Consider the following 18,513-nt stretch of genomic DNA (forward strand, 5'->3'; position numbering starts at 1 on the left):
AAAGTACAATATTGGGTCAGACATAGCATAAAGACTCCCATTTCATTTTTTAAATTTACTATGAATGCATGCATGTGTGTGTTTTTATGTAGTATTGGAGATTGAGCCCAGGGCCTTTGCACTGAGCTATATACCCAGCCCTTCTAATATTTTTTTATTTTGAGACAAGGTCTTGTTAAATCTCTAACTTGCCCAGGCTGGGCTTGAATTTGAAACCTTCCTGCCTCAGCTTCCCAAAGTGCTAAGATTATAGGTATGCACCACCCATACTCAGCTAACACTTTCATTTCAAATGGGAGAAATAGAAAGAAACAGGTAATTGGTCTCAAGTAAATCCAAAACCCAGTAGGGCAAACATTTAATCTTTAGGCTTGGGAATAATTTTCTTTGACTTTATGTCCCACCTTCCAGACATGCTGGAGGCAGGAGAGTTGGACCACAAGGTTTCAATCTGGCCCTATCTCCATGGCTTTGTCAGATGCACCCCCTACTCCAATGGCTCTCATGAATTGCAGTTAGGCTCTTCCAGGCTTGATCTGCATGTTGATAGGTCTACAGTTCTGGGGCCCCAGGGGCAGTCCCACTACCCTAGGTTCCCTACAGTGGCACCAGCACTGTGGCCATTCTGCACCGAGGCCTGAGGCTCCCCAGGGGACCCTTTGAACTCTAGGTGGAGCCAGCCATGCTCCCATAGCTCTTATGCTTGGTGCACAGCAGAGTTGGCACCAAGTGGCCACCACCCATGTTTTCCACTTGTGCCCTCTGGAAGAGTGGTCCAAGCCATACCTAGGGCTGCTTAAGCCACTGCAGGAGTTGAGTACTGTACTGGAAAGCAGGGAGCAGATCACTGAAATAGTTCTGCTCCATGTCTCTGGCATTCTGGCTATGTGATGATGCTTCCTTCTCTCCACACTGATCTCTTATCAGGTGTTTGCATGGTTACACCTTTGGTATCTCTTCTAAACAGCCTGTCTCCCCCTTCCCACTTCCTTTCCTCCCTTTAACAGAATGAGAATTTTCCAATCTTTGTTTTACTTCTCTTTTGATAGCAAATTCTATTTTTAAATCATTTCCTTTTTCTTGCATTTTATTTCAGGCAACATGAGAACCCGTGGTATACCCTCAACACTTGGCTTAAATATTTCTTCTGCTAAATATACTACTTACTCAGGAGTTTTACCTTCTACAAAACATTAGGTCATGAACATAATTGATCTGAGTTTTTTGCCACTTTATAAGGATCATCTTTCATCAGTTGCCAGTAACTCTTCCTCATTTCTTTTTGAGACCTCATCAGAAAAGCTTTTATCACCTATATTTCTAGGAACATTCTGACCATGACCAAGTAAGTAATCGCAGAGAAGACTAAGGCTTTCTATACAGCTTTCCTATTTCTCACCAGAATATGGAACATTCATAGCAATATAGGCTTCTGCCTGAATGCACTTCAAAATCTTCCAGCTCTACTCATTACTCAGTTCCAAAACTGCTTCTGCATTTTCATCTATTTGCATGGCAACACTGGACTCCTAGTATGAAAACCTATAGTAGTCATAGTTTTACCAAGACAGAGAAGCAGTAAGATGATACACAGACAGATGGATGGATGGACAATTTACTATGGAAATTGGCTCATGTGATTATACAGGCTGAGAAATCTGGCAATATGCCATTTACAAGCTGGAGAACCAGAGAAGCTGGAGGTGCAGTTCAGTGTAAGTCTGAAGTCCTGAGAACCAAGGACCTGATGATAACTCTCAGTCTGAGCCCAAAGGACTGAGAAACTGGGGGTTACCAGGGCAAGTCTCGGAGTCTGAAAGCTGGAGAACCTTGAATTCTGACAGTCAAGGTCAGAAGAGGATGGGTGTCCCAGCTCTAGAAAGAGAGCAAATTCATCTTTCTCCATCATTTTGGTTCTATTTAGGTCCTCAACAGATTAGATGATGCCCATCTACATTAAGTGAGGGTAAACATTCCTTACTCAGTCTACCTATTCAAATGCCATTCTCTTTTTGAAACACTGACAGATATACCCAGGAAAAAATACTGTATCAGCTATCTGGGTATCCAGATACTGGATACCTAGTATCAACAAGATATCAAGTTGACATCTGAAATTTAACCATCACAAAAGTCTAAAATGGGTTTTTAGGTCTGTGCACCTTCTAAAGGCTCTAGGGAAGAATTTGTTTCCTTGCCCTACTCAGCTCCGAGAGGGTACTCGTGTGTCTTGGCTTGTGGCTTCACATCACTACAATGTCGCTTCTTTCTTCATATCTTCTCTGACTCTTTCATGCTTTCCTCTTACAAAACCTTTGTGATTATACTGGTCACATTCAGATAATGCAGGATAATTTCCCCAAATCAGGATATCTAATTTAATCAATCCTGGAAAGTCTTTTTTGTCAGGAAAAGTAACATATTCACAAGTTCTGAGGATGAGAATGGACATCTTTGGGAGAGTCATTATATTCTGCCTATCACTTAAGCAAAGGACAGACAACAAGATAAACCCATCTGTCCTTCTTTCTTCCTTCTTTGTGCAATGTGTTTCAGCAGCCACATCAGTTCATGAAGTAACCTACAGACCAAAACTCCACAGTGAAAAGTGCAAAATTATAGAACTCTGTGTCCTTGATAGCTCTGGGGTCACCACAGCAGTACAGATCTTCTTCTGGGGTTCTTTTACATGAAAGAAAAATGAACTATCATGTTTAAGCCACTCTTTGGAGTTTTTCCATCATTTGCAGCCAAAATAATCTAGAGGAACCATCACGACTATTGGTGCAATAAATCCCATACAGAAACATCCTGGTGAGTTCTTAATATATAATAGTGGAAATCTTTAGGGTGTCTCTGGAAAAGTAGGAAAATGTGTTATATGAATTCTCTATACAGTTCCTACTGTCTCGATTTCCTAAAATGTCATTTTCCTTCCACAAAACTTTTGTATACTACAAACCTACTGGGTTGCTATTAGACCGTTATCTATCCTTCAGAGAAAAAGAGGGTGCGAGGTCAGGGCACCTCCTCTGAGGCTGGGCATTGAGGAAGATTGGTTTTGTTAGGTCAGTATCATACAGGCCAACAAAACAATGGGGTCTCCTGGGTCAAGTGGCAGTAGCTTCCTCGAGCACTGTGTTACAAAGGACTGAGGCTACGTCTATAGTCAACAGGAAGAAAGCAGCGACACTGACTTGCAATGTCTAGTGCCATTAAGGGAGAAGAGTGAGCACGTGGGCTGTGCACAGGCCATTCCTGGACTGCAGTCTGGCTCTTGATTGTTAGGGTCAGGAATTGAGTTTGTCAGTATATTAAAGCTATTTGCTCTCTCAGGGATGGACCTATGCCAACTGAATTCTAAGACAATGATTTATAAATCAGAAGGCCAGTTTATTGATCTAAATCAGATATAAAACTATAAATGAATGCGTGTTATTAAGCAAGAACCCCAATGGTGAAACGAAGAAATGCAGTTTGTGGAGTCAGGCAAATCTAGTTTTGCACCATGACTATAACCCTTAATTTTATTTAGCATCTCAGATCAGAGTTGATAAGGACATTAATATTGTGTATGGGATTAGGAGGGGGAAAATGCCGATTAATTACCTATGTCTGAAATAGTTGAGGGGGAGTGACTATTATTCGTATGGATTGTTATATGTTCTAGTTTTTGCCAACCTCTCAATAGAAAAGTTTGTTTTTGTAGAACTGAAAAACTGCTTTGTGGCTACATAAATATAAAAGATCTTTGCTGCATGATTTTTATGGTTTGTATTACTGAACTACCTTCACAATATAAACAGAAATGGGAATAAGGTGGTGTTAGTAGTTCTGGATAACCAGTTTCTTCCTCAGACCAAAAAATGGCCAAATTTTTTCTCCTGCCCATCTCCATTGACTTATAAACCAGTATTCATAGACATATAACATAGGTCATGAATGTGAGATATATAGGTTATTTTAAATTTTCCAGTAGCCACATAAAAAATGAAACTGACATGTCTGTATAAAAAGTTTACCATAGTTTCATCATCCATTACACACTGTCCCATACATTCTCACTGTCAGAAGGTAGTTATATGTAGCTTTTGGCTTCAGCTCCCCATTGCTGAGGACTGATATCTCAGAGGTCAGTGTGGTCTGCACAAGCACTGCTCTGTCAGGCCCTCAGCCAAACTTAACTATTTTCCACCTCAGAGTCTTTCAAAATTTCCCTTCTAATCAGCATTTTTTAAAACTCGGATTAAAAAAGGCTTGTTTCTCCTTTAAACTGCTTTTATACAACTTCTACTAACTTTCTCTAAACTGTGATTCTCAAACTTGAGCAAGCACGAACATCACATAGAGCGCTCATGAAAACATAGGTCATGCCAGGTGCGGTAGTACACACCAATAATCCCAACTATTTGGGAGGCAGAGATGGGAAGATCACAAGTTTGAGGTCAGCCTGGGCCACTTGGTGAGACCGTCTCAAAATTAGAAAATTAAAGGGGGGGGCCGAGAGATATAGCTCAGTGGTAGAGTACCCCTAGGTCTAATCCCTAGTAGAGAAAAGAAAAAGAAGGGGGAAGAAAGGTAAGAAAAGGTCACTGGCTACTGGCCCACCTCCAGAGTTCCAAATTCAGTATGTCTGAGGTGGTACCCGAGGTGGAATAACCACCTTTGAGTGGATGGTCATGCTGCTGATCGAGATTACACTTTGAGGCCCACTGGTATGTGTCATTCATATTGTTACAGAGAGCACAGATATTTGAAAATGAAAAAAATTTTGTAAACTTTTAGGCATCAGATTATAGCTTTCTTCCAAAATAAGCCACACCCAATTCTGTTGTTATTCTTTCTCCAGAAGTACCATCTTAGCATTCTCCAATATGCCCTTTTTGGTAACTTCTCTTTTTACCACCTGCTAAGGGCAGGGAACCAGGCCCTTCTTCTGTACTCTCAAAGTCTTTGATTATAGTCCTCTATCATTCCTTGATTATATCAGTCCACTTTGCATTGCAATAACAAAACACCTGAGGCTGAATACTTAAGAAAATAGGTTTATTTGGCTCATAGTTCTAGAGGTCCAAGAGCATGTCACTAGAGTTCTAGTTGGGGCCCCCCAGCAATGTCTCAACATGGTAGAGAAACTGAAAAGCAATCAGCCACATGCAGTAGGGGATTGACTTCTGAGGGACTCACTCAAACCATATCCAAACCATAGCAATGGGATTACGAGCATCTGGGCATATAAGGTGCCTGGAGTGTGTGGCAGGGCTGGTGCTCCTTTCAGCAGCAGTAACCTCTCCTTGACACCAGCAGCTGTCATAGTAGTCACTCAAAAAAGTTTTGATTGAATGAATGAATGATACATGTTTGGAAGAGAAGAGGATCATGCACATGTTAATTAAAACTTTTAGTAAATGAGACAACAATAACACTGGAAATTACTTTTTAAAAAATAAAGCAAACAACAAAAATACTTGGTCCTCAGAATGCATTATAATTATAAAATCATATGGTGTCAGTCACACAACTGTAAACACTCATCATGATTTACACATAGAATTTTCGATTGAAAGACATGGTTACTTGGAATGATGGACCTAAGGTATGATACTATGAAAAAGTGGATTTAGTGCCCTTCAATGTTTGGCCTCAGTGACCCTTTCTTATTTTAACTTTTTATTTTGGAAAATTTTAAATATATACAAAAGTAAAGAGATAACAGAATAAACCTTCATGAACCAATCGTTTAGATTAATTATCAACTCTCATGGCCAATCTTATTTACTTATAACTTCACCCACTTAGCCTATCTATTTTGTTTTTTTTTGGTACCAGGGATGGAACTCGGGTCTTTGCTCCTGCATGGCAGGCGGCGAAACCACTGAGCTAAATCCCCAGCCCCTCGCCCATCTATTTGGAAGCTACTCTCAATAGAATATCACTTCATCCATAAAAATTTCAGTATGTATATATAATACATAAAGATTAGCCTATGTAAACAATAATTCCTCAATCATCAAATATTCAACGTGTTTGAATTTCCCCATCGTACCATAAACGTTTTTTAGTTAATTTATTCAAGTTAGAATACAAATAGGGTCATAAAGTGTGATTGGTTCATGTGCCCCTTAGTGCCTCTTTTATTTTATTTTTTGGTACCGGGGATCGAACTTGGGTCCTTGCGCTTGTGCAGCAGGCATCAGAATCACCGAGCTAAATCCCCGGCCCGGTCCCTCTTTTAAATTACTAAGTTCCCATTCAATCCCTTTTCATTTTTTAAAAATTTTATTTGTAGAAAAAACTGAGATGCTTGTTCTAGTTTCCTAAGTTCTGTTTGTAATTATATTCCCATGTTATCATTTATCCACTCCCTCCCTCCCACTGTAATAATTTTTTAAAATTTAAAATTTATCCTTTCATTAAAAAAATAAGTTGAACAATAGCATACCACACCACACATACTTTTCTCAGCCTTGCTTTTTTATTTTTTTCATTCAACCTTACATCCCGGTGGTTACACAATGCAAGTTTATGGAGCTATTCCTCATTCCTTTTTTATGTTTGCATATGACTTCATCAGTGGATGTTTCATAGCTTATTCATCCAGTCTCCTACAGATGGACATTTGAATTGTTTGAAATTTGTTGCTATTACAAACAGTGCTGCAAGGAATAGCCAATGTATCTCTGTATTTTTGCCAGAATATCTCTGGGATAGATTCCTAGAAAGGAGACTACTGGAACAAAGGATAATTCCTTCTGTAATTCTGGTAGAAGTTACAGAAGGTGTTTACAAATGCAGTGTGTTTCTGAAAGACTTGTTATAAAAAGGATGATGAAACAGATCCTACTTCAGTTATCTACTGCTCTATCACAAATTGCCCCAAAAGTAGTGGCTTAAAATTTTTTTAAAAAATTGTTATTTCTGGGCCGGGGATTTAGCTCAGTGGTTTCGCCGCTTGCTGTGCAAGCACAAGGACCAGAGTTTGATCCCCAATACCAAAAAAAAATTGTTGTTTCTTAATTTGCACATTTTGGGTGGGACTCCTCAGGCACAGCTTGCCCCTGCTTTACATGGTTGGCTGGAGCTGCTTGACAAGGGCTAGAAAATTCAAGATGGCTTTATTCACATTTCAAACCTCACATGCAGTAGGTGGAATAACTGGGCACTGGCTGGTCTTCTCTCTCTCCCTGTAGTTTTACATGATCTACAGATTCAAGCTTCTTAAATGCGGTACTTAGAATATATATATATATCAATAGCTATTGTATTCATTCTCTTCGTGTTTATTCAAGAACAATGTTTCAGGCTCAAAGAGTATAGTGAAAAACACAACAAACAAGATCTTAGTTGTTGTGGTACTTACATTCCACATGGGGAATTTTAAGGTATGACAAGGGATAGAAAGATATATAATATCCCGTCCTTGAGGGAGTTGTTAAAAGTGGAGATGATAAGCAACTGTGACCTAGCTAGAACCAGACAGAGAGAATGGAAAGACAAACAAAAGTTTGTATAAGGAGAGGAAAAAAATATAGAGTTTCTGTGCTGCTTAAGTAGCTACAACACTGTAGAGTTATCTGCAAAAGAATAAACAATACTACTGAAGAATTGAGGGGTTTGGAGAAAGAAAGAGTAAGGAGGAGTTTGGAGAAAGAGGGATCATTATGGCCTACAGGAGTCAGGGAAGACTACGATGGGAGAGAGACATGTTGAGACCACAGCCTTTCTTGTGTATCTGCTAATATTGTCAAGTCCTAGGTGCTGCTGCCTGATTAGTGCTTCTCACCAAGATGGGTGCCTTGTTAAGATGGCCTCCCATTACTTGTGAGAGGAAGACAAAGTGGGGTTTAAAACTGACCAATTTACCTGGAAGGTAATGCTGTTCTATATAAAATATTATATTATTCAAAGGCAAAAGCTGAAGCCCTATGACATATGCTCAAGGCTTAGTCCTTGGCACTCCTATCTACACACTCTCCCTTGGTGATCTGTCTTGTAGCTTTACATAGAATCTAAATGTTAATGACTCACCAAAGGATATCTTCAGCTCTGACATCTTGCTATATTCATACGTCATGTAATCTACTTATCTACTTAAGAGTTCTAATAGGCTTTGTATGTTTCATATGGCCAAAACTAAATTCTTGAATTTTCCCTAGAAAAATTCTGTTTCTCTCCATTTCCCTATCAGTAACACTACCATGACATGCCAAACCACTGGAGACTTTCTTGACTCCTTTCTAATCCTCACATGCACATCCAATGAATTAACCAGTCTTGAGAATGTATTTTAGAATATATATGGTATTCTCTTTAGAATATATTTTAAGTTCAATTATTTTTCAACATTTCTTCCCCTGTACTATGCCATTATCACCTCTCCTCCTGATTAAGCATCTCTTGCTTCCCCTCCTACTCTCTTCAGTCTATCTCCCACACAACTACCATAGTAAACTTCTAATAATAAAAAATGGGGTCATATAACGCCCCAGATTAAACCCTCCAATGGCTTACCTTGGCTCATAAGGCTTCGCATTGCTTTAGCTCCTACTTTTGCTCTGGCCTCACCTTAGGTTGTTCTTTTCCTCCCTTACAACTCTTCAGCCACATTGGCTTTCTTATTTATGTTTTTTAAAAATGCAAAATGTGTTGTTTCTTTGAACTTTACACTGTTCTTCCCTCAAACGCTACTTTTCTACATTTTTTGGCTAGAAATTCTTTTTTTAAAAAAGTTCTCGGTTCTGGTTGCATCTTATAGATTTTTCCTGATAACCCCTATCTAAAGGAGCCCGCAGTCACTAACCAAGCCCCGAGGGTACACTGATAAATATAATAATGTACAAGTACCTCTCGTGGTACTTGTATTCTAAATGAGGGAATTCAGAACATAGTGAAAGATACTTTGTTTTTCTGTCCCATACTCTTCACAGCACTGATCATACTCTGAAAAACATCTTATTTATGCACTTTTTCATTTATGTCTATCTCCCCCATGCAGTATATATTAACAAAGTGAGACAAGACACAGACTTTGGCTACCTTACTCTTGATATTCTCAGTCTTTACACGGTGCTTAGCATATAGGTCAGTGGTGGCGAACCTACGGCATGCATGCTGTAACAGGCTGTTTGTTAACACTGAAAGCTCTGTTATTCTGTTTTTCTTTTAAGAAAAAAGATTGTTTTTTCTAAACTAAAACCTCAGTATTCAGGTTTAATTGCAGTGTTGGCACTTTGCTATAAATAAATGGGTTTCAGGTTGCAGTCTGGGCACTCAGTCGGTAAAAGGTTTGCCATCACTGATATAGGTGAATCTCAATGAAATTTGTTAAATGTATTACTGAATATGCTTGCCTGTATTAGAAAATAGTTATAAAGAAAAATTTGTTATGGAATTAAAACTCTTCACATGAGTTATATTACCTTTCAAGCCTTAATCTCTAGTCCAACCCCAACATTATTCTAATGTCAAGGGTAAGTGGGCCCATTCATTAAGTTAGCTACCAGGGAAACACATGTCAGCTAATTCACCAGAGCAACATGTATTTCCTGGCAGGCATATCTCTTTGCTTCAAGTAAGTGTATTCTTTCAAGAGTGTCTTAAACATCAGTGTTTTGCTTATGGGTTCTGATGGTATTTTTTTGTTGTTGTTCCTTTGACACAAGCAATCACAATCTTGCTAAAACCAAACAGAGACAATGAAAAGACATATATGAATTTACAAAAGTGAACACAGATTTGAGCACAGGCTCTGAAACCTATATAATCTAACACAAACAACGAATCTGACTTCACATTAAACGCTAGACAAATTTGGGAGTCACTCATGGTTTAGTTTCTTTTTTCTGTAAAATTTGGAGAATTACGCATATTCTTCGTAACTTCCTTTTGAAAAAGGCATTATTTTATTACAGGATGGAAGGGCCTGGGGAATCCTGGGGAATCCTGGGGAATCCATATCCAGTGTGGAAACTGAGGCCTGATCAAGTTAAGTGATTTACCCAATCTCACAGCTTATTACTGACAGGGCTGGAACTAGAATTTAGTTCTTTGAACCTTGGGCTGGCTGATGTTCTTTCTGCATTACAATCCTGAGATGTTTGTTCTATTGTTTAGCATTTGAAAAGTGTATGTATTATTTTCTAGTTAGTTCATATCTTTCAAGGTGTGTTGGTAATTTGTCTTTCCCAGTGTTTAATTTAGTTGGTCATGTGCAAATAAATATTTATTAGATGGAAGAATAGTCTGCCATCAGTCTGTGCACTCACAACCCTTCTCTACTACAATCATTGTGTAACTTTCCAGTTACTTCCCCTCATTCATTAACAATTTTAGGACCTGGCTCACTGCCTTCCTCTCCACTGTGATTACTTATTCTTGGTGATTTCAGCAAGATCTGGCCCAAATGATCCACCTGAGACTCTGCCTACTCGGTTTCATTATTTCCTCACCTCCAGTGATATTTTCCTCCACTCCATCCCAGCTACCCACTCCCATGCTAACATACCACTTCTATGATCTTTATTTTAACCATTCCATTATTTTATTACCACCTCCTGTCTTCCCACTTTACTTACTCTTATTACCTTAGCTACTCTTTTAGTCTCATCAGGAACTCTAATCTTTTGGTCCCATCAAAATTCCCCTAGTTTTCCTCTCCTTTTCATCCATCCTAGATTTCATGGTCCACTACTATAATCCTTTCCTTGTGTTCACCTGTAATGCCCTTGCTGTTTTCTTTCTCCATCATACTTACCTGGAAAAACTCCAATCTTGGTAAAAGCCAACTCTCTCCGTGTTCAGGCGAACAAAACAAACCTGGATAAAAAAGTTGCAATTGTATTATTTAAAACTGTGATCACAAATTATAGGCAGGCCATAAGCAGTGCCCTAATTCTACATTTTTTTCTACCAACCCTCTCCTACTCCTCTAGACATCTTTCTCACCTTAGATCCCCCACTCTTGATACCCACTCTTCATTCTCACCTGATACTTTCACCTACTGACTCACCAGGAGAAAAATTAAAGAAAGTGACCAGTATCTTTTCTAAAAATCTCTCCTTCTCAATACTCAACCTCTACTCCTTAAAATAAATAAGGTATCCACAGTCTTACTGAAGGCTAAACTCTCTATTGAGAGACAATGCTTCGTGGGTCTTATACTTTTCTTCTGTTCAAGATTATGTTATCAAGGATGTTTGTATAGTGAACAGCCTTAGAAAATAGTGTCTCCTTCTGGAACAAGCAGCAGGAATGCTTACTGTCCCTGTAGAGCAAATAGGCAACTTTATTGCCCAATATAAAAGATTCAGGGCAGGGTGAGGCAGCTCATGCCTGTAATCCCAGCATTCAGGGAGGATGAGGCAGGAAGATCAAAAGTTCAAGCCCAGCCCGGGCAGTTTGGCAATGTAGCAAGACCTTATCTCAAAATAAAAAAGGTCTGAGGATGTAGCTCAGTGCAAAGGCCCTGGGTTCAATCTCTACCAACACAAAAAGCAAATAAACAACCCACAAAAGAACCCCAAAACAACTCAGGTTTCCTAAACTCAAGAGTTCCTCACTTGTAATCCAACCCACTGTATGTGCAGGTATCACTTGGCCCTCTTTACCCTGCTTTCTGGATTCAGGGAACCAGTGTTGTGAGAAAGCAAACCCTTTGTCTCTGACCTGGGAATGTCACGTGCTGAACATCCATGAAATTGTGGCAGGTTAACTTGTTAAGCTTGTGAGCATCTCAGATCTTTGACATGCTCTACTTCTGAACTACACCTTCTTTCTTCTCCCCTTCTCAAAGACTTTGCTTCTACAGGTATCCACTTTTTTGCATTATCAAGTTTCTTTTTTAAATTAGTGCACATTAGACAGAAGTGTGGGTTTCATTTTGGCATATCCACACGTGCACATAACATACTCTCATCATTTCCTTGCCTCCCCCCACTTTCCTTCACCCTCAGTCCCCTGCTCTTCCTCTAAGTCTCCCTTTTGTTTTCATGTCATATCTCTTTATTTTTACTCGATTAAACAGTTTCCTTCATATGTATATTTACGTACGTTTGCCTTCCTGCCATCTGTCTGATTACCACTACTACTACATCCTAACATTCCATACATAATAAATTTTACCAACTTTCCACTTTTAACTTTCAATTACTCAACATATGATACAATTTCTCCCATCTTCAAATATAAAAGTAACTTCCTCCAGGCTGTCATCTCTGTCCACCTATGGTCCCCTTTCTCTGTCTTTTAAAAAAATTTATTTACTTTGATTTTTTGAGACAGGGGCTCACAATGTAGGTCAGACTGGCCTTGAACTCACTATGTAACCCAGACTAGCATCGAATTTGAGATGATCTTTCTGCCTCAGCCTCCTGAGTGCTGGGATTACAGGTATTTACCACCATGCCCAGCAACTCTGCTGTCCTTTGAAACAAGATGTCTTGGAAGAGTCGTGTTTTCTTTTTCCCACTTTTAAACTTCTTACTCTATCCTAACTTGTTCCAATAAGATTTTACTTATACTACTTTCCTAAAACCCTCTCTAGGATTATCAGTAAACTTCGCATGGCCCAGGCGGGTTTTCCACTCTGAGATTCTTCCGCTTCAGCCTTCCAAATGCTGGGATTATAGGCATGTGCCACCATGTCATTCATTTTAAACTGAATTCTGAATGGAGGCCACTGTCACTTCCAAGACTTGGTAGTAGTGATTGCTTGAGGCCTGGGCACATGGGTCTAAACCAACCAGTTATTACTTTAGATTTGTTAGCAATACTAGCTTTTTAATGATTGTGAAGTGCTTAATGTGTGACCTGAGCTGCTAGCTCTAATAAAAGAGAATGAAAGTATCATGAAGAAAAAAGGAGAGAAGTAAAAGGGGGAGAAAAACATTACTGACACCATTTTAGTACCTGGCCCCACTGGGTTCTGTGATGTGGGACACTTTGGTATTAAACTCCTTTAATATTTGAACATGTTATAAGCAGGAATTATTTCATTGTAAAATATTTCATTTTAACGTTCAATTATATAAATTTTTATTCCTACTTTTCAGAATAAATAATTGTTATCTTCTCAGTATCTATGGAAACATAGTTGCTGTCTTCAGAGTTCCCACAGCTGTTCCTATCATTATTTTGCTGGTTATGAAAGAAAACCAGCAATGTCAGGCTCTTTTTACAAGTGGTGAAACGGAGGCACAGAGAGGTTAAATGGTGTTCGGGATACAGTGAAAACTCAAGCAGGTCTAAAGCATCCTGTCAGGACAGCTCACAGGCTACTTATGATACACTATGGAACGTTTTCAGTAACTACTGAAGATTTCAGAAAAGTCCTCAACAGTTTCATTAGTTCAAACACAAAAAGCTCTTAAAATGCACATTCGGCCTATATTTAAATTCATGGTCTCCAAAGTATTTGCATGCTCCCCAAAGTCAATTTTTGCCATGTTTCAAATCAATTTCCTGTTAGACTTTCAAATTCTAGGATTTTAATTTAGAGATTACTGGGGGAGGGGTGTGTTTGTGTGTATGCTGATGCCTGGACTAACATCCAATGATCAACATATGTGTGAATGAGAGTAAATTTTTATACTCCTTGCCTAAGGTAGAACTCTACTAGATACAGCACATTGGAAATTATTTACAAAGGTGACTTGTAATCACAAAGAACTTTAGCATTGGGTGTTGTGGCACGTGGCTGTAATCCCAGCACTTGGGAGGCTGAGGCAGGAGGATCACCAGGAGTTCAAGGCCAGCTTGGACTACACAGTGAGCTCAAGACCAGCCTGGACTATACAGCGAGACCCTGTCTCAAAAAAACTAAAAGTAAAAAGTACTTTGGTAATATTACAACACCTTTGTTTTGTAGGACTCAAATGCTTTCACAGTATTAACTCATTCACTTTCACTGCACTGATAAGGACAGGTTGGATGACAAATAGATATCCCTATTTTAGCTGCTGGAGTTGAAGGAGAAAGGAGGTACTGTATTAAAGGCAAAGCAAGAGCCATTTACCTTCCTTTTTAGGCTCATGATTATTACACTGCAGCAAGGAGAATTCCTCCATTTTAAGTGGGAAAAATGTTATGAAGAATGTAATTTTAGATGACTGCTTCAACAGAATCATGGCATGGGTATATCAAAAATATTGGAATGATCATACATACTGTTAATCAGCAGTGTTTCTGATCTTATGATATTTTCATTTTTTTTTTAGAAGATAAAGGATTTTTTATTTTAAGTTCAGCATTATAATAAACTGACAGTCCTGGCAAAGGTCCCCATTTCTCTAGCCTGCCATTAGGCTCAAATCGATCCTCTAAATAAAATCTGTCCCAAGAGACACAACTGATATAGAGAAAAGGGGAGTTTTTAAAACCAAGCCTGACGTCACACGTTTGTGTTCTCCCCATCTGTACCTTTTATTAACCAAGGGCTGGAGCCACCCCGGCGGGACATACACAGGCGCACAATCTTCTCCCACACAAGTCTGGAATGGTAACAGTGTGCGGCTGCCTAAGAAAGAAAAGCCGATTCAGAGCTGTAGGGCGGTGTGGGGGTGTGTGTGGCAGGGCGAGGGAGTCATTCCTCTTCTCCATCCAAGGATGCTATTTATTGGAAATCCTGCACATCTTTTTTTTAAATTATTTCTCTCGAGTAGGAGGCAAAACCCTTCTGACACGAAAGAAGAAAGGGGGGAAAAACCCAAGACTGGCTGGGCAGCTTTCGAGAGGAAGGCACGCAGCCTTGCTTCGGATTGGGACTTCGGGCAGAAAAAGGCTGCGGCGTTCACGACCCGTTCGGGTGCAAAGACGACGCCCTTCCGCGCTTCCGCCCTTCCGCCCCGCCACCATCACCCAGCACCCCAGGCTCTCACCCACCAACCCCCAGAGGGCAGCAGTCCCCTCCTGTGACCACCGCTCACGCAACTCCCGTGGCCTCTTCATCCTCTCCAAACCCAAGCGCGCAGAGCTTGCTCCAAGTGCGAGTTCGGATTAGCCCTGTCCCTCCGCCACGCCTCAGACAGCAGCAGCGCCCAGGTGCCCGTCTCTCACAACCCTTCCAGACCCTCACCCGCCCGCCGCACCGCCCAGATTTAGGCGACCGCCCGCACTCGGCCTCCACGTGCGAATCCGGGCCGTCACCCCCAGCCCCTTTCCGCTCCCCACCTACAGCCTCGGGCTCCGCCCACCGCGCCCGGGGCGCGCGCCCAGAAGCGAGGGCACCTGGCCGCGCCTCCCCCGGTCCGCTCTCCTCCCGCTCCCCCGCCCGGCGCGCGCCACAGCTCCGCGCCCACCCCGCGCCTCTTCCTCCTCCCTCCCCCTCTCTCCGCGGGAGGCAGGGGGCGGGACCCGAGCGAACGCGGCGGCGTGGCCAATGAGCGCTCGGCTTACTCTGGCCTCTCCCCCGCGCGGCCGCCAATCGTGGCGGGCGGTGGTGGTAATATTGTGGAGTGGAGTTTGGATGCCGCCGCTGCCGCGGGCTGGAGCGGCTTGCGGCTGGGGCTGCCGGGGTATTTCGGGAAGGGGGCGTGAGAAGGCGGTGGCGGGGGCTGCGTGTGGAGGCAGCCGAGGGAAAGAGAAAGAAAGGAAGGAAGAGGGCGGGGAGTCCTCAGAGGAGGAGGCGGGACCGGCCGGGCTTCTCACCTCGCGGTGGCGGGCGACGGGTGGCGGCGCCGCCCCCTACCCTCGGTCTCTTCGGCGTAGCCTGCTGCCGACCCGGCGGCATCGGGTAGCGGCTGGAGCAACTGGGGCCGCCGCAGTGGGCCCGGTAGCGGCGAAGGCTGGAGTGGGCGCGGAGGCGACCGCCATGGCGTTCCTCAAACTCCGCGACCAGGTAGGTGAGGGGCGGCAGGGCGGGATCGCGCCGCGCGGAGAGGAGGAGGAGGAGGGCGCCCCGGAGGTGCGGGCCGCCTGGGAGCCCGCTCGGCGGCGTGGCTGGGAGAGGAGCGAAGGTCTCCGGCCAGGGGCGGGCGCGAGGCGGCGGGCCGGGGGCCGTCGGCGACCCGCCTGTCAGGGCAGCCGGGGCCAGGGAAGCCCGCGTGCCACCGGTGACCCCGCCGCTACGGCGAGAGGGGCGAGCTCCGCGCTAGCCGCCCTCGCGTCCGGCGCGCTGCCGGGTAGGCGTCTCCCCTTTCCTGCCAGGTGAGGCTCGGGCCTAACAGGTGGCTTTGCGCTGCTGGGCGGGAGCCGCGTGGGCGGCCGTGACCTAGGGTCGCGACCTTGCTCTCCAGTTTGCTTCGCGGGTTAGTTTTAGGCTTGTACTCTGTCCTAGGAGAGGGGAGGACACCGCAAACCTGGTTAATTCTAGTAGGGTTTAGTTATTACTCAATGTGCAAGTTCCTAGACTTGTTTTCTTTTGACATTTTGTGCACCATCTTGGTTACTTTTCTTGACGTAGAGGGAGCTGGTCAGAGAATACCTGAAGTGCCAAAAAGATTGATGCACTGAAACTGAAACAAACATGTCTAGGAATGAACTCGCAACTATATCTGAATGATTTGTACACCTAGGTCATTAGAAGATGGGCACTAAAGAGATGCAGCAGATGCTTTCAAATATTTTAATCTGTCTTAGGGCAAAGGGAAATTAACGTGTGACGAATTGCGGGAATATATTAGTGCCGAGAACTTTTGCTATTTGTTTTTCTAAACAAAAGATACCGAACAGATTTGAAGGAAAAAGTAACTTGCATGCATTGGGAAACTATTCAGAAAGTAAGTACCCCTTTTAGAAAGACAATGGGGAAAAACGATGTAAATTTTATATTACCTGTTAGTAAATATTGTACCTTAAACTCTGAATCCAGTTAACATGCATTCTCATTTCGAAAGTGAATTTTATGTTTAGGCTGATGTCTGAATTTCCATATCATTTGGTATCAGGAGAATTTTAGCTGGTGTTAACATCAGGGTACGATACTTTGATTCGTTAACTTTATGCTTTGCATTTCAAATTACATATAGAACTTCGCTGTTCAGTATGATAAACCTGTAAGCCATATGTGGTGCCTTAAATTTAAATAACTCAGTTCCTTAGTTTTGCTGGCCATTTTCAAGTGTTCAGTAGCCACAGGTAAATGTTGGCCATTGTATTGAACAGGCCAGATAAAGAACACTTCTGTTGTTTCTCAAAGTTGTATCAGACAACACTGTTAATAATAGGTAAAGCATAGTTAAACAATAAACTGTGTCTCATTCCTGTACAGTTAACACACATTTGTACTCTTAACACCATGGAACTCAAGATCTAGATTTCCCACTAATCTTTGACAATCTAGTGACACTATATGCTTCTGTTACTGTTTTTAGCCCTACACTTTTGAAAAGTTATGTTTGTGATTCACATTATTGTGTGCATTGGGAACTTCATAGACTTTTTTTTTTTTTAACTTCATAGACTTTTAAGAGAACACATTTTATTTACCATCGAGTTTAAACAGTAACAGGATTGTGTTTTCATTTGAAAATAAAACCCATTTATTTGCACTCCAGTTTTTAGGAATTGCAATTGTGAAGCAATATTATCGCTCTAGTTTTATATAATATCAAGTAATAATGATACTGTTCTTTAAAATGTCACCTGTAAAGTTGAAAATACGTGGACAAGTTGAAGAAATGGCGTGGTTGGAGGAAAACCATTGAGGTTTATCTCTATGAACAGTACTAAGTAATTGGCCCATCCAGTCTCTTTTGAAAGACTTTGAAAGATGAGGTTTTTTGCTTAGTTGAAAGGGAATGGCTGTTTTTAGAAGTCATCTTATATGTTGATATTTTATTAGCTTTTAGAAGTGATGATAAAAATGAAATGGAATGCAAATACTCTTAGCCTTTCCCATCTTCAGGAAAAGCATGATGAATTATTTTGTTTGGAGGAAAAGAGGTCTGGATAAGTACACAGAATTAAAGCTGAAAGATGCTTGATACAGCTTCTAACTCAAAAGCCTGATATATGTTGAGATAGGAAGTAGTAAAATCTGCTTTTTTAGGTTAATTTCTGTATTTATCTTGTATTTTGTTTTCTTCTAGCTTTGCAAAATATAGTTTAATATATGGAAGCTACAAATGAGTAAAGGTTTTCTTTGTGCATTTAAACATTAGGGTTCTAGGTAGTTTAAATATAAAAATCGGTGAGTAAATAAAGTAGTTTGTTCTCATCCATTCAATAATCTGAGTAAGTATTGTCTCATTTTGGGCTGACATGTAATTATGGGGATAAGTACTTACTGTTATACTGTAGTACTGTCAATGAATAGGTAAAAATAATTTTTAATAGTAAATGAAAATTATTTTCTGTCTGTCGGAGTGACACATGAATTTTTTTTTCCTGAATTATTTCATTGGTTTATACAGCATCTAACAGTTGGAGGGGTTTCCCCCAACAGGTGTCTCTGTCACAATTTTTATCTTTTCAGTTAGTAAAAATTAGTCATATGTGATTACATTTTATCAGCAGTACACCCTAGTAAGAAAAGTAAAAGGTGTTTGGATTAGGGATCACACAATTAGGAAGCTGGA

The 18,513-nt window shown here is 41.3% G+C and overlaps 2 protein-coding genes across 18 annotated transcripts in view; one reads left to right on the forward strand and one right to left on the reverse strand.

The window, feature by feature from the left end:
* The window catches only part of LOC110345675 (uncharacterized), a 43,399-nt gene extending 28,249 nt beyond the window's left edge, over positions 1-15,150 (reverse strand). For 3 of the 6 annotated variants that reach the window (XR_015439591.1, XR_015439592.1, XM_087182273.1), the window contains exons 1-3: positions 14,879-15,150; positions 14,417-14,513; positions 10,754-10,815 (exon numbers count right to left, since the gene is read on the reverse strand). Coding sequence is in view for 1 of the 6 variants with exons in the window: in XM_087182273.1 (XP_087038399.1) it covers positions 10,754-10,815; positions 14,417-14,513; positions 14,879-14,944 (225 nt within the window). In the remaining 5 variants the exon portion in view is untranslated. Of the gene's footprint in view, positions 1-5,029; positions 10,816-14,416 lie in introns of those variants that run through there. The other 3 variants (XR_015439593.1, XR_015439594.1, XR_002389166.2) reach the window with 3 other exon arrangements.
* A 263-nt stretch (positions 15,151-15,413) lies between these two features.
* Ankrd28 (ankyrin repeat domain 28) overlaps positions 15,414-18,513 on the forward strand; it is a 189,438-nt gene continuing 186,338 nt past the window's right edge. For 3 of the 12 annotated variants that reach the window (XM_013065343.3, XM_087182253.1, XM_021243958.2), the window contains exon 1: positions 15,414-15,833. In XM_013065343.3, coding sequence (XP_012920797.2) covers positions 15,462-15,833 — 372 coding nt within the window. In that variant the 5' untranslated portion in view covers positions 15,414-15,461. The remainder of the gene's footprint in view (positions 15,834-18,513) is intronic. The other 9 variants (XM_021243960.2, XM_087182256.1, XM_087182260.1 and 6 more) reach the window with 7 other exon arrangements.

This window comes from Heterocephalus glaber, unplaced genomic scaffold (genome assembly GCF_053883595.1).
Source record: "Heterocephalus glaber isolate CG9 unplaced genomic scaffold, H.glaber_assembly_v1.0 deba00001472, whole genome shotgun sequence".
Lineage (NCBI taxonomy): Eukaryota > Metazoa > Chordata > Mammalia > Rodentia > Bathyergidae > Heterocephalus > Heterocephalus glaber.